General features: G+C 45.3%; 1 protein-coding gene across 2 annotated transcripts in view; it reads left to right on the top strand.

The window, feature by feature from the left end:
• Positions 1 to 405: 405 nt before the first annotated feature.
• Positions 406 to 17,204, top strand: part of LOC124554098 — a 207,078-nt gene continuing 190,279 nt past the window's right edge. For both annotated transcript variants that reach the window (XM_047128163.1, XM_047128162.1), the window contains exon 1: positions 406 to 518. In XM_047128163.1, coding sequence (XP_046984119.1) covers positions 431 to 518 — 88 coding nt within the window. In that variant the 5' untranslated portion in view covers positions 406 to 430. The remainder of the gene's footprint in view (positions 519 to 17,204) is intronic.

The raw sequence follows: 17,204 nt of genomic DNA, 5'->3' as shown, positions 1-17,204 counted from the left end.
CATCTGCCGTCAGAGGAAGGCGAGCTTTCCGGCCGCTAGGGGCGCTAGTGTCACTTGAACTGTCAAATGATAACAACTTTCACAGCAGTGAGTGTCGCGACTGTATATATTAGACTGTGGTACAGCCATAAGCGCAACACGAAACAACCATGTTTTGCCAACATTCGCGTGACTTTAGCCCAGAGACGTCGGAGCCTCGAAAATTACGTCAGGGCCAGTCTATTATATTTATGGTCGAAGGACTGCAGGCGGTGTTGTGGCCTTGAAAGCGCAGGGATTCTCTGCTCACGCCGCCCCTCCGCTCCCCCACTTTCGCCGCTATCGCAAGACGTCGGCGTGCGCGACGCGATGCTCACCTGTCTGCTGAGGTGTTTGTATATCTCTGGCCGCTCTGCCCGCGGCGCCAGTCCAACGCGCTCAGTCCGCTGAGATGCGCTCGCCGAGACGGTTGGGGCACGTGCCCCTGACACTGTTGCTGCTTTCGCTGCCGCTGCCGTTGCTCGCCGCGGAGAAAGACGGTGAGTCGGATTAGAGGCGCACAGCGAAAATCTGCCCAGCTGGCAGCGAGCTTCAACTGCGAACCCGAGAGAGTTGATAATCGCCAGTTCATGACCGTCTTTCGTGTTCTACATCTGCATGATTACTCTGCAATTCACATGTAAGTGCTTGGCAGAGGGTTCATCGAACCACAATCATACTATCTCCCTACCATTCCACTCCCGAACAGCGCGCGGGAAAAACGAACACCTAAACCTTTCTGTTCGAGCTCTGATTTCTCTTATTTTATTTTAATGATCATTCCTACCTACGTAGGTTGGGCTCAACAAAATATTTTCACATTCGGAAGAGACAGTTGGTGACTGAAATTTCGTAAATAGATCTCGCAGCGACGAAAAACGTCTTTGCTTTAATGACTTCCATCCCAACTCGCGTATCATATCTGCCACACTCTCTCCCCTATTACGTGATAATACAAAACGAGCTGCCCTTTTTTGCATCCTTTCGATGTCCTCCGTCAATCCCACCTGGCAAGGATCCCACACCGTGCAGCAACATTCTAACAGAGGACGAACGAGTGTAGTGTAAGCTGTCTCTTTAGTGGATATGTTGCATCTTCTAAGTGTCCTGCCAATGAAACGCAACCTTTGGCTCGCCTTCCCCACAATATTATCTATGTGGCCTTTCCAACTGAAGTCGTTCGTAATTTTAACACCCAGGTACTTAGTTGAATTGACAGCCTCGACAATTGTACTATTTATCGAGTAATCGAATTCCAACGGATTTCTTTTGGAACTCGTGTGGATCACCTCACACTTTTCGTTATTTAGAATCAACTGCCACCTGCCAAACCATACAGCACTCTTTTCTAAATCGTTTTGCAACTGATACTGGTCTTCGGATGACCTTACTAGACGGTAAATTACAGCATCATCTGCGAACAACCTAAGAGAACTGCTCAGATTGTCACCCAGGTCATTTATATAGATCAGGAACAGCAGAGGTCCCAGGACGCTTACCTGGGGAACACCTGATATCACTTCAGTTTTACTCGATGATTCGCCGTCTATTACTATGACAGGAAATCACGAATCCAGTCGATACCCCATAGACCCGCAGCTTGATTAGAAGTCGCTTGTGAGGAACGGTGTTGAAAGCTTTCCGGAAATCTAGAAATACGGAATCAACATGAGATCCCCTGTCGATAGCGGCCATTACTTTGTGCGAATAAAGAGCTAGCTGCGTTGCACAAGAACGATGTTTTCTGAAACCGTGCTGATTACGTATCAATAGAGCGTTCTCTTCGAGGTGATTCATAATGTTTGAATAGAGTATATGCTCCAAAACCCTACTGCAAACCGACGTCAATGATATAGGTCTGTAGTTCTTTGGATTACTCCTACTACCCTTCTTAAACACTGGTGCGACCTGCGCAATTTTCCAATCTGTAGGCACAGATCTATGGGTGAGCGAGCGGTTGTATATGATTGCTAAGTAGGGAGCTATTGTATCAGCGTAATCTGAAAGGAACCTAATCGGTATACAATCTGGACCTGAAGACTTGCCCGTATCAAGCGATTTGAGTTGCTTCTCAACCCCTAAGGTATCTACTTCTTAGAAACTCATGCTAGCAGCTGTTCGTGTTTCAAATTCTGGAATATTCCACTCGTCTTCCCTGGTGAAGGAATTTCGGAAAACTGCGTTCAATAACTCCGCTTTAGCGGCACAGTCGTCGGTAACAGTACCATCGGCACTGCGCAGCGGAGGTATTGACTGCGTCTTGCCGCTTGTGTACTTTGTTGCTGCTGTTGTGCTCTCCAGTGCGAAGACTTTGCTACAGCTCGCGTCATGTTGGAAAGCGAGCCTATTTTCAGCTGTTCCGCGCATCCCCCACCATTAACTGTTAGTAGCCAGTAAGGCCGGTATTACACTATCAAATTTCTTTGTGAAAGATTTGATCAAAGATGTGACCAAATATTCCGTCCAATATATTTGACAAAGATCTTTGACGTAGCGCTGGAAGGGGTATTACACTGTCATCAAATTTTTCGTCAAAGTTCAAGATGGCTGACAACAACAACTTGTTATTAACCGCAGCAGTTGTATGTACCACAATTGCATTGTGTGCACATGCGGAAAAGAAGTGGGGGAAAAAATGGAACCATACATACGAGGTTGACAGTCTTAAAAGTCCTGGGATTACAACTTGATAACAAATTCAGTTGGGAGGAGCACACCACAGAACTGCAGAAACGCCTTAACAAATCTGTATTTGCAATTCCAGTGTTAGCAGACATAGGCAACATAAAAATGAAAAAGCTTGCATACTTTCATTCCATAATGTCATATGGGATAATATTTTGGGGTAACTCTTCAAGTCAAACAAAAGTTTTCATAGTCCAAAAGCGTGTAATACGTATTATTTGTGGAGTAAATTCACGGACCTCCTGCAGAAACCTCTTCATAGAACTGGGTATACTTACTACTACCTCTCAGTATATTTACTCCTTAATGAAATTTGTCCTAAATAATATATCTCTTTTTCCAACAAACAGCTCAGTTCATACATACAATACCAGGAACAAAAATGATCTGCACAAGGACTTAAAAGCACTTACTTCAGTTCAAAAAGGGGTCAATTGCTCAGGAACACTCATCTTCAATAATTTGCCACCAAATATAAAAAATTTTGTTACAAATAAAGATCAGTTTAAAAGGAGCCTGAAAGACTTACTAGTGGCCAACTCCTTCTACTCCATTGACGAAAATTTTAATAGAAACAAATGATGTGTTGTATTTATTCATACTATTAGTATTGTTATTTCAGCTTTAAAAAAAATTGACATGTTCCACATCCACGAGGATCTCCTCAGCACGGATCTATGGAACGAAAAACTAATCTAATCTGGGTGAAGCCGTGGGTTTTACGACGACACGATAAAAGCATTCAACAAAACTTGTTACGTGAGCCTACAGTGGAAGACGTCAAGTCGTACATCAATTACTTAAGAATGGATGAGCATACATTTCTGTATGTGCTCAGTGAAGTGTATCCTCATATCACAAAGCACAATATTCACTTAAGAACTGCTACATCTTCAGAAGACAGGCTCACTGTAACACTCCGATTCCTTGCTACAGGAGTTTTGTTAGGTTAGGTTAGATCAGGTCAGGTCAGGTCCAATCTTCTTAATCTATTTTTGTATTCAGGGTGCCTAACTTTGTAAAGCGCCTCACCAGCTTCATACATCTCTATTAATTCTGTAGTTGTCGGCACTCACCAATTGTATTTACCGGCAATGTTTATGAAAACACTACAGACGACAGAACGCTGCAGCGATGCTAGCGCCCCGTGTGGGAACATGTCACATTGCAGTGAACAGAAGACAAGCGATTTCTTTGATCAAATCTACTGCGACGCCCTAGATTTGATCAAATATTGGACGACATTTGACAAAGTTCCTATTACACCATCAAATATCTTTGACAAAGATATTTGACAAAGAAATTTGATAGTGTAATACCGGCCTAAGATTCACTCTCTTTCCGAGCGGCTAGCCGCGAATCACAAACTGGACCGCTGTTGCCGTATTTTGCGATAATACAGTTTCATTCATAGAGCGACCGAATTGCAGTAACTTGTGCAGATCGTTAATTTATAACAGTCACGCGACAGAATGTATAAATTTGACTTTCTTGCATGTGAATGTGGTCTCACAGTTTAGCATTTCCCCGCGTAGTACTGTCAGTATAGTCCGATAGAAATAATTTGCGGACAGGTTACAAGCTATGTATGGGGAGGGGGGGGGGGGCATTCAAGATAACAGACACTGAAAGTCTTATGCATGAAGCAATGGACAGCTGTGTTGTGTCACACTGAAAAGTTTCAAAAATAAGACTTTCACAGTGAGGTGAAGATGGATAAAAGCCTAGAACTATCATCCTTAATTTACAATCAGATGTTTCGGACATGGACTCAGATAGCAGATGGTATTACGATGTAGACTTTGAAACAAAGTAAAGTAACGATTTTTCTTGGTTTTAAAGGTTCATATTTTAAAAACGTTTTTGTCAACATATCAATTGTATACACTGTACACATTTTATTGATTAGGGATATGTAGCCTGTGAAGTATTCAGACTGCAATGTTCAACGCATTGCCCAAGGAGAAGTTAAGCTTTTCCCAGCCTCTTGTATTACGTGCGAGAATGCGTTTGGGTAAATTCATCAAAAACTCCAGTATGTCGACAAGTAAGCCCCTGTCATTTTTATGGCACGAATTGGAAAATGCCTTAAAATGAAAAGGAGGGTTATCTGTCGAGATACCGGTAGTTTTCGACGTTTTCGGGGCATTCATTCGAATTATTCTCTGAAGATGGTTAATTGTTAGCTCATTCAATGGATCATAAATGCGTTCTCCCACTGTAATATCGAAAGCGTTACTTAAAATTCATAATGCCTGTTCAACATATGATAACATACTGACAATTTTTATGATGTTCTGCACTAGTATCTACTATCGCTAATTCATTTCTACGCATAGTGATTTACATTGAACTGCAGTGAAACGCACCCACATGCGAACATACACTACTGGCCATTAAAATTGCTACACCAAGAAGAAATGCAGATGATAAACAGGTATTCATTGGAAAAATATATTATATTACAACTGACATGTGATTACATTGTCACGCAATTTGGGTGCATAGATCCTGAGAAATCAGTACCCAGAACAACCACCTCTGGCCGTAATAACGGCTTCGATACACCTGGGCATTGAGTCAAACAGAGCTCGGATGGCGTGTACAGGTACAGCTGCACATGCAGCTTCAACACGATACCACAGTATATGAAGATCAATGACTGGCGTATTGTGACGAACCAGTTGCTCGGCCACCATAGACCAGACGTTTTCAATTGATGAGAGATCTGGAGAATGTGCTGGCCAGGGCAGCAGTCGAACATTTTCTGTATCCAGAAAGGCCCGTACAGGACCTGCAACATGCGGTCGTGCATTATCCTGCTGAAATGTAGGGTTTCGCAGGGATCGAATGAAGGGTAGAGCCAAGGGTCGTAACACATCTGAAATGTAACGTCCACTGTTCAAAGTACCGTCAATGCGAACGAGAGGTGACCGAGACGTGTAACCAATGGCACCCCATACCATCGTGCTGGGGGATACGCCAGTATGCGACCATCATGATGCTGTAAACAGAACCTGGATTCATCCGAAAAAATGACGTTTTACCATTCGTGCACGCAGGTTCGTCGTGGAGTACACCATCACAGGCGCTCCTGTCTGTGATGCAGCGTCAAGGGTAACCGCAGCCACGGTTTCCGAGCTGATAGTCCGTGCTGTTGCAAACGTCGTCGAACTGTTCGTGCAGATGGTTGTTGTCTTGCAAACGTCCGCATCTGTCGACTCAGGGATCGAGACGTGGCTGCACGCTCCGTTACAGCCGTGCGGATAAGATGCCTGTCATCTCGACTGCTAGTGATACGAGGCCGTTGGGATCCAGCACGGCGTTCCGTATTACCCTCCTGAACCCACCGATTCCATATTCTGCTAACAGTCATTGGATCTCGACCAACGCGAGCAGCAATGTCGCGATACGATAAACCGCAATCGCGATAGGCTACAATCCGACCTTTATCAAAGTCGGAAACGTGATGGTACGCATTTCTCCTCCTTACACGAGGCATCACAACAACGTTTCGCCAGGCAACGCCGGTGAATTGCCGGTCTGTATGAGAAATCGGTTGGAGACTTTCCTCATGTGAGCACGTTGTAGGTGTCGCCACCGGCGTCAACCTTGTGTGAATGCTCTGAAAAGTTAATCATTTGCTTATCACAGCATCTTCTTCCTGTCGGTTAAATTTCGCGTCTGTAGCACGTCATCTTCGTGGTGTAACAATTTTGATGGCCAGCAGCGTAACAGATTTACAAAGCTACATTCGTATGTATTGTTATAGCACAGTTAAAATGCTGCAGCTCTCCACACTACTCTGTTCTATGCAAACATCGTCGTCTCTGCATAATTATTACAATCTACATCCATCTTTTTGTCTGCCTCTATAGTTTTTACCCCCGAAAACTTCCCTCCATTGCCAAACTGACCATTCCTTGGTGGCTCAGCATGTGTCCCGTCAACAGACCCCTTATTCTAGTTGGCTTGTGCCATATATTTCTTTTCTTCTCAGTTGCAGTCGGTACCTCCTCATTTGCTATTCGATCTACCCATCTATTTTCGGCTTTCTTCTGAAGCACTACATTTTGAAAGTTTGTGTTAGCTCATTTTCCAAAACGCATATCGTCCACACTCGCACACAAGGCTACACTCCAGACATAAATGTTTAAAAAAGGCTTCCTAACATTTACATGTATATTCGACTAGCGAACAGCCCTGATTTGGCACTCGTTGTACTAGGTATCCACAGTTGGACGCCTTGTGTAGTGTTGCGCTATTGAATTACTTCCACATACCTTTCTCGTGAATCACTCTCTCTATTGGTGGAAGCATATGAAAATCCCTACAGTAGTTCCTGAGATTAGTCTTCACATAGACACAGGAAAACGTGATGGGGTACTTCAGTTAGTCATTTTTCAACTAATTTGTGGGAAATATTTCAAAAATATCTACAAAAATCTTCGTTATGAATAAGTCTGTTTATTAGCGAAAGAAAAGTAAGCTAAACTCGGCCCGAACAGGCCATGAAGGCCCAACGGTACCGACCGGCCGCCGTGTCATCCTCAGGCCACACGCGTCGCTGGAAGCGGATGTTGAGGGTCATGTGGTCAGCACACCTCTCTCTCGGCCGTATGTCAGTTTACGAGACCGGAGCCGCTACTCCTCAATCGAGTAGCTCCCCAGTTTGCCTCACAAGGGCTGAGTGCACCCCGCTTGCCAACAGCGCTCGGCAGACCGGATGGTCACCCATCCGGGTGCTAGCCCAGCCCGACAGCGCTGAACTCCGGTGATGTGACGGGAACCGGTGTTACCACTGCGGGAAGGCCGTCGGCTAGCGTTCCCTTCTACTTTGTATATTTTTGAACTCTGGATGACACAAGTTAAAAAGTGTTTCACCTGTTTCGTACTTTTTATTAAATTTGTAGTTGTTTGAAGACTAATTCTAATAATTAAATTATTCAGAAATAAAAACAGTTCTTATTGCCCTTATAGTGTACTATACGTTTATTTACCTTCAGATAGTCCCCCTGCAGTGCTTCACAAATCGCTTGACACGTTTCTGGAATTATTTTGCTTGATGTGCACTGTGGTATTGGAGTACTATTTGAGTAGTGTCACGGTGAACCTGTCTTATGCACATATAGCATGTCTCAAATGAGTATTCTGTCTTATAATATGAGATACCATTTTAATGAGCAAATACTAAAATGCACTCTCACCCATTCGTAGCTAATTTATATGTAAGACCTGACGTCGTCCGCTAGCAGCTGTCGTAACAAATTTTGCTGAATGCTTTTACTATCTCGACGTAATATCCACGTCGTTTTTTTTCCGACACTTTTCTTCCAAATGCACACACGATGCAATCGTACAAACAACTGCAGCGCATAATAACAGGTAGTTGTTTTCTCCCATATTGAAATTTGACGCGAGCGGTTCTAAGCGCTACAGTCTGGAGCCGCGCGACCGCTACGGTCGCAGGTTAGAATCCTGCCACGGGCATGGATGTGTGTAATGTCCTTAGGTTAGTTAGGTTTAAGTAGTTCAAAGTTCTAGGGGACTGATGACCACTGCAGTTAAGTCCCATAGTGCTCAGAGCCATTTGAACCACTTTTCTGAAATTTGACGAACAATATGACGACAACGTAATACGCCTTTTTACCGCCATGTCAAAGATGTTTGCTAGATATTTGAACTGATTTCTTTGTCAAAGAAATATGATAGTGTAATACCGGCCTCAGAACAATTGCGTCAAACAGTCCTACTCGAGACGGGCTGCGTGGACTCAGCGGAAAGAAATGGAAATTCATATGAAGATAGCAACTGTTCTCGAAAGCACAGATACCATTGATGACCGTGCAGCTTCTCTAGAATAAAAGATAGTTAATTGAAACCCTCAGCTGCGACAGGTGTTGTTGATATACCTCGATGGGAACAGGTGAAAATGTGTGCCCCGACCGGGACCCGAACCTGGGATCTCCTGCTTACATGGCAGACGCTCTATCCATCTGAGCCACCGAGGACACAGATGAATAGTGCTACTGCAGGTACTTATCCCTTCCACGTTTCCCGTGAGACTCATATTCCCAACTGTCCTCGATGGCTCAGACGGATAAAGCGTCTGCCATGCAAGCAGGAGATCCCAGGTTCGGGTCCCGGTCTGGGCACACATTTTTAGCTGTCCCCATCGAGGTACACCAAAAACACCTGTCGGCAGCTTAGAGTTTCAATTAATTATCATTTAAATGGAAATGCGTTGACAGCGGTATATGAAATGCCGTGTGGCTAGGACCTCCCGTCGGGTACAAGTCTCTAAACTGACGCCACTTTGGCGACTTGTGTATCGATGCGAATGAGATGATGATGATGATGATGGTGATGATGATGATGACAAAACAACAGCCAATCCCTGAGCATATATACACTACTGGCCATCAAAATTGCTACACCACGAAGATGACGTGCTACAGACGCGAAATTCAACCGACAGGAAGTAGATGCTCTGATATGCAAATGATTAGATTTTCAGAGCATTCACACATGGTTGGCACCGAAGACGACACCTACAGCGCGCTTACATGAGGAAAGTTTCCAACCGATTTGTCATACACAAACAGCAGTTGACCGGCGTTGCCTGGTGAAACGTTGTTGTGATGCCTCGTGTAAGGAGGAGAAATGCGTACCATCACGTTTCCGACTTTTATCAAAGTCAGACTGTGACTATCGCGATTGCCGTTTATCGTATCGCGACATTGCTGCTCGCGTTGGTCGAGATCCAATGACTGTTAGCAGAATACGGAATCGGTGGGTTCAGGAGGGTAATGCGGAACGCCGTGCTGGATCCCCAACGGCCTCGTATCACTTGCAGTCGAGATGGCAGGCATCTTATCCGCATTGCTGTAACGGATCGTGCAGCTACGTCTCGATCCCCGAGTCAACAGATGGAGACGATTGAAAGACAATAACCATCTGCACCAGCAGTTCGACGACGTTTGCAACAGCAACAGCACGGACTATGAGCTCGGAGACCGTGGTTGCGGTTACCCTTGACGCTGCATCACAGACAGGAGCGCCTGCGACGGTGTACTCGACGACGAACCTGGGTGCACGAATGGCAAAACGTCATTTTTTCGGATGAATCCGGGTTCTGTTTACAGCATCACGATGGTCGCATCCGTGTTTGGCGACATCGCGGTGAACGCACATTGGAAGCGTGTATTCGTCATCGCCATACTGGCGTATCACCTGGCGTGATGGCATGGGTTGCCATTGGTTACACGTCTCGGTCACCTCTTGTTCGCACTGACGGCACTTTGAACAGTGGACGTTACATTTCAGATGTGTTACGACCCGTGGCCCTACTCTTCATTCCATCCCTGCTAAACCCTACATTTCAGCAGGATAATGCACGACCGCATGTTGCAGGTCCTGTACAGGCCTTTCTGGAGACAGAAAATGTTCGACTGCTGCCCTGGCCAGCACATTCTCCAGATCTCTCACCAAGTGAAAACGTGTGGTCGATGGTGGCCGAGCAACTGGTTCGTCACAATACGCCAGTCATTGATCTTCATATACTGTGGTATCGTGTTGAAGCTGCATGTGCAGCTGTACCTGTACACGCCACCCGAGCTCTGTTTGACTCAATGCCCAGGCGTATCGAGGCCGTTATTACGGCCAGAGGTGGTTGTTCTGGGTACTGATTTCTCAGGATCTATGCACCCAAATTGCGTGAAAATATAACCACATGTCAGTTCTAGTGCAATGAATACCCGTTTCTCATCTGCATTTCTTCTTGGTGTAGCAATTTTAATGGCCAGTAGTGTATGTAATATTGTTCGCTACAGTTCATTGTATGTGTTAGAGGTGGACGTCCCACGCCGCTTGTTGAAGTTCGTCGTTGATCCATGAAGTCAGTTTTTTGTTACAGAGGGCAGCTACACCTCTGACCGAACACGCTGAGCTAGCGTGCCGGCTGTCACTCACAAGGGAACCTCCCCATCGCACCGCCCTCAGGTTTAGTTATAAGTTGGCACAGTGGATAGGCCTTGAAAAACTGAACACACATCAATCGAGAAAACAGGAAGAAGTTTGTGCAACTATGAAAATATAAGCAAAATATGCAAACTGAGTAGTCCATGGGCAACATAGGCCACATCAAGGCTCATGTGAGCTCAGGAGCGCCGTGGTCTCGTGGTTAGCGTGAGCAGCTGCGGAACGAGAGGTCCTTGGTTCAAGTCTTCACTCCAGTGAAAAGTTTAAATTTTTATTTTCAGACAATTATCAGAGTTCAGGCACTCACACATAATCAACTTCGCTCTCCAAAATTCCAGGACATGTTCACATTTGCTTGGACATATGCAGCATTTGACGGTCTACACACGGAAAAATTTGAAAACGTTAAAAACATATGTTTTGACAGAGCACAGAGAAAACTGTGCGACTGTGAAACTGTTGCATTCGTTTGTTGCTGTTTATGTGACACACTCTTATGTTTTCATCACTCTTTTGGGAGTGATTATCACATCCACAAGAAAACCTAAATGGGGCAAGGTAGAAGAATCTTTTTACCCATTCGCCAAGTGTGCAAGTTAGGTGGGTCGACAACATATTCCTGTCATGTGACGCACATGCCGTCACCAGTGTCGTATAGAATATATCAGACGTGTTTTCCTGGATCAAATGTTTCCGTTTCCCATTGTAGAGGCACGCCCTTTCGTCTACTAATCGCACGGTTTTACGATGCGGTCGCAAAACACAGACACTAAACTTATTACAGTGAACAGAGACGTCAATGAACGAACGGACAGATCATAACTTTGCAAAAATAAAGAAGTAAAGTTTTCGCTCGAGGGAAGACTTGAACCAAGGACCTCTTGCTCCGCAGCTGCTCACGGTAACCACTTTTTTTTTTTTTTTTTTTTTTGTCCCCTTCAACCCATCCTTTACGCTCGCCAAGTGTTGCCTTCTCGGCCCGGCTTATCCGCCTTTAAGAATGAATGTAACTTGATGATGTGGAAACGCGCTTCTTCTGAACGACGAACGAAGTATGCCCCTTCTGTTGCCTTTGTTTGCAACATGGCTTGAATAAAAATAAATGTAAATTCCATTGAGAAGGCAGTCTCATAATTGTTGTGGGAATGTAACTGCATCTGTAAATTTCGTTCTCCGTGCGTGGAAAAACGGAAAGAAGCAAACTCATTATTGCTGATAAGTATAATTTCCTTTTTCAGAAGGTAATGAAGTAAAATAGGATTCTTCTGCTTGATTTTACACTTAATTAACAGAAATGTGTCTTCTTGTGAAAAGAAAACGAAAGAAAAACAGAAACTAAATAAATGGCGGATACCAGTTTCATCACTGTGTTTCCCCGAAACCAAAGTAATAGATACACATAGGCTTAATTGGTCTATACTGATGATCTTCTCTGACTACTTTCTGTTGGAAATCCTCCTCCTGCTACGTGAAGTACAAACTTTAACCAAAAATCATTCGTCTAATATACGAAATGCTTGGATGTGCAATGTAAATTACGCATTTCTAATGGTTACAGGATTGTTTTAGTTAAAAAGTTTGCGTAATTTTCTTTGTATTTTTTAGTACACATCAACTTGTGGTGCTCAGTTGCAAGGTATACCCAGAAGTCCTCCCTATTGCTTGATTCTTTTGTTAGGACGTAATGCATCGTTTGGCCTTTCAACCAGTTCATTGCATTTCGTTTTGTTTTAGGGTAAGGTATACCGTCAGGGTTTAAAAACTCAGAAGTCGTAACGGCATTGGGCGTAGTACTGCTGACGCTCGCTATCTTTTGTCTTATGTAGAGCCATATTTCTTTCACCCTGTCACACAGCAATCTATGCTCTTCGGTATCTGGTATGTTACATAATGGACACAGCGGTGACTCGGCCAATCGAATAGAGTGAAGTTTAGAGTTCGTCGTAATTTTTCTGTTTACAGCAAAGTACCAGGTCGATTTGACATACGTTGGCAAGTTCCGGCAGTGAATATTTTGCCATATTGTTTCCCAGTTATAACAAGGATACTTTTGTTCTACGTCGTTTCTGGGTTTGTCTTTCATGAAGTTATTATAAAGTTCTTTTACTTTCATGATGTCTTTCCCAGGAATCCTTGCCTGTATATAGCTGTATTCTACGAAAAAGTATTTCAAGTGGTATAGTCCGTTGGGTATGTGTTGGACATTTATAGGTGCACTGACGTCAAATGGTTCAAATGGCTCTGAGCACTATGGGACTTAACATCTATGGTCATCAGTCCCCTATAACTTAGAACTACTTAAACCTAACTAACCTAAGGACAGCACACAACACCCAGCCATCACGAGGCAGAGAAAATCCCTGACCCCGCCGGGAATCGAACCCGGGAACCCGGGCGTGCACTGACGTCAGCAGGAGCTATTTCGTTTAACAAATGTGCAGCAAGGGTACCACTTGGCTCTTTCCATTGTTTGTATGTGGTAGCAAGGTATAAGGCTTGCGCTTTTTTGCAGACATCGGTGAGATTTAACCCACCACATTTCGTAGGGAGCATCAGAATGTCATATTTGACTTTGAAAATACGTCCGCGGCTCACAAAGTGTCCTAGTGCAGATGCGATGCTTTTCAACAAAGCCGCAGGTGGTGGCAGAACTTGTGCTACATAATTAACTTTGGATGTGATGTATACATTTGCCACTGTTACTTTTTGAAGTTCATCGAGTTTCCTAATACTATGTGCGTGTACAGAGACGCGTATGCTGTTAAGTAATTTTCGATAATTCGCAGCAATAGTGTGCTTGATATTTCTTTTAAAATCTATGCCGAGACATTTCATGGTTACAAGCTCGCGTAACAGATCCTGCGTTTGCGTCCCAATTCCACGGCCGATGTTGAAAATCACCGATTTTGTTCTATTAAGTTTTGCACCAGATGCCTGTTCATATTTTGTTACTATTCGTAGTGCGCTCTGTACTTCAGCGCCATTCACGACTAGGAAGCCAACATCATCAGCGTATGCCTTGCACACGATCTTTCCTCCATGTATTTGTAGTCCTTGTAGATGTTTCTTAAGGGAGGCAAGCAGGGGCTCGATGGCGAAGGCGAAGAGTGCCATTGACATTGGACACCCTTGCCTAATGGAGCTGGTGACGTCAATCGGGCGGCTGATACACTCCTGGAAATGGAAAAAAGAACACATTGACATCGGTGTGTCAGACCCACCATACTTGCTCCTGACACTGCGAGAGGGCTGTACAAGCAATGATCACACGCACGGCACAGCGGACACGCCAGGAACCGCGGTGCTGGCCGTCGAATGGCGCTAGCTGCGCAGCATTTGTGCACCGCCGCCGTCAGTGTCAGCCAGTTTGCCGTGGCATACGGAGCTCCGTCGCAGTCTTTAACACTGGTAGCATGCCGCGACAGCGTGGACGTGAACCGTATGTGCAGTTGACGGACTTTGAGCGAGGGCGTATAGTGGGCATGCGGGAGGCCGGGTGGACGTACCGCCGAATTGCTCAACACGTGGGGCGTGAGGTCTCCACAGTACATCGATGTTGTCGCCAGTGGTCGGCGGAAGGTGCACGTGCCCGTCGACCTGGGACCGGACCGCAGCGACGCACGGATGCACGCCAAGACCGTAGGATCCTACGCAGTGCCGTAGGGGACCGCACCGCCACATCCCAGCAAATTAGGGACACTGTTGCTCCTGGGGTATCGGCGAGGACCATTCGCAACCGTCTCCATGAAGCTGGGCTACGGTCCCGCACACCGTTAGCCCGTCTTCCGCTCACGCCCCAACATCGTGCAGCCCGCCTCCAGTGGTGTCGCGACAGGCGTGAATGGAGGGACGAATGGAGACGTGTCGTCTTCAGCGATGAGAGTCGCTTCTGCCTTGGTGCCAATGATGGTCGTATGCGTGTTTGGCGCCGTGCAGGTGAGCGCCACAATCAGGACTGCATACGACCGAGGCACACAGGGCCAACACCCGGCATCATGGTGTGGGGAGCGATCTCCTACACTGGCCGTACACCACTGGTGATCGTCGAGGGGACACTGAATAGTGCACGGTACATCCAAACCGTCATCGAACCCATCGTTCTACCATTCCTAGACCGGCAAGGGAACTTGCTGTTCCAACAGGACAATGCACGTCCGCATGTATCCCGTGCCACCCAACGTGCTCTAGAAGGTGTAAGTCAACTACCCTGGCCAGCAAGATCTCCGGATCTGTCCCCCATTGAGCATGTTTGGGACTGGATGAAGCGTCGTCTCACGCGGTCTGCACGTCCAGCACGAACGCTGGTCCAACTGAGGCGCCAGGTGGAAATGGCATGGCAAGCCGTTCCACAGGACTACATCCAGCACCTCTACGATCGTCTCCATGGGAAAATAGCAGCCTGCATTGCTGCGAAAGGTGGATATACACTGTACTAGTGCCGACATTGTGCATGCTCTGTTGCCTCTGTCTATGCGCCTGTGGTTCTGTCAGTGTGATCATGTGATGTATCTGACCCCAGGAATGTGTCAATAAAGTTTCCCCTTCCTGGGACAATGAATTCACGGTGTTCTTATTTCAATTTCCAGGAGTGTATGTCCATTGATGGCAATTCTGGCTGAGTTGTTTGTTACTGTATTTCTTACTACCGCAATGAATCGAGGTGGGAAGCCCATTGCGCCCATGGTGCGAAGGAGAAAACTATGATTAACTCTGTCGAAGGCTTTGTCAAAGTCGAGTGAGACGAGTGCACATTTTATTTTGCAGACGTCGGCCGTTGAGATTAGGTCCCTGTAATCACAGAGGGTCTGGAGAATTCTTCTGTCTTTGCCCACACTTGTTTGATAAGGGCCAGTGACGCTGGTCATTGTGGTTTTCAGCCTGCGAGCGAGGATGCGGCCAAAGATTTTGTAATCGCTGTTTAAAAGCGTAATTGGCCTCAGAGCGCTTACAGATTTCGTATTGGTAGTTTTTGGCACTAGCACTACGAGTCCCTCACGAAATTCTTTCGGGATGTCATTCTCAGGGTTTAGCAGTTCGTTGCAGATGAGAGTAAACTTGCCTTTTACGAGGCCACTGAATCTGCGATAAAATTCTGCCGGAATTCCATCTGCCCCTGGAGCCTTATTTTTCGTGCTTCCATATATAGCTTCTTCGACGTCTTCCTCAGTCACTTCCGAGATGAGAGTTTGTGCTTCCGCGTGGCATACTTTGCCCTGGAGGTTAATCATTAACTCGTCTTGAAGCTGTTCGTCAACCGTCTGACTAGACATTAAGGATTCAAAATGCTGTACGATTGCCTCTTTAATCTCTCTTTGCTTCGTCAACTTCCTTCCATCATCAGTTGTTATTTCAGATAATATCTTGCGAGCCGCCCTTTTTCTTTCACGAATGACATGATAAATGGAAGTGACCTCGTGCTGGACTATATTCTGGGCACGCGACCTTATTTGGTACCCTTCCAGTTGTTTACGCCGTAGTGCTAAGATTTTTGCTTTAATTTTGTTAATTCTTTCGTAGTTGTCCACAACTGTTGCATCGCACTTGTACAAATCCCTTAGACACTGAAAGTAAAATTCTATAGTTGATTTGTACCAAAAGTTTTTGTCTTTGCAGTAGTTTATGAAAAACCTCCGTATTTTAGGTTTGGCATGTTTCAGCCACCAGTCAGTGCCAGAGTTGTACGAGCTAAATTTGCTTTCACACTCTCTCCATACCTTGTGAAATGCCTCCTGACAAGCATAGTCTTCCAGATGTGACACATTTAGCTTCCATGTGCCTCTACCTCTGAATGTCCCTTGTTTTATCAGATTGATCGTGCATATGTATGCAGCACGATCTGAAAAAACGGTAGGCCATACTTCGGACTGCAAAATGAGGTGTTTCAAATTGTGCGTTACATATATCCTGTCGAGACGGCTCGCCGAGTGACTTGTGGCGTGGGTGAAGCCAGGGGCTGCACCGTGCACATGTTCCCATGAGTCTATTACTCTTAAGTCATTAACTATACGTTCCAGTTCAGTACACTTGTTAAAATTGGGAGTTTTGTCTTTGGCATGCAAAACACAATTAAAATCTTCTCCTAGGATAAGGTGTTCATATCGAGTTCCAAATAGTGGGACAATTTCTTCTTTAAAGAACTCCGTTCTGCGGTGCCTGTTACTGGATCCTGAAGGGGCATACACGTTAATGAGTCGTATGTTGTTTATTGTGGCCGCTATGCCTTTACTGTTTGGTAGTTTTACTACATCTTGGACTGCTATGCCCTCCTTTGTGAGCAGAGCCGTGCCCATTTCCGCTCCATGCTCTGGGTTTGTAACGGCGTTGAAGCCAGATACGTTGCCAAGCTCAATGTCTGTCACTTCTTGTAAAAGGATAATGTCACTGTCAGCATATATAAAATCTTTTAAGTTCTGTAGTTCAAAGGAACTAAGAATCTTATTAAGGTTTACTGTCGCGATTTTGTATGCTTGTATGTCAGACATTCTTCGTTCTACTTGATCTAACTTTAAAAGACATTCTTC

Source organism: Schistocerca americana, chromosome 11 (assembly GCF_021461395.2).
Source record: "Schistocerca americana isolate TAMUIC-IGC-003095 chromosome 11, iqSchAmer2.1, whole genome shotgun sequence".
Taxonomy (NCBI): Eukaryota; Metazoa; Arthropoda; class Insecta; order Orthoptera; family Acrididae; genus Schistocerca; species Schistocerca americana.
Note: the sequence above shows the minus strand (reverse complement) of the source record. Positions and strands in the feature narration are given on the sequence as shown.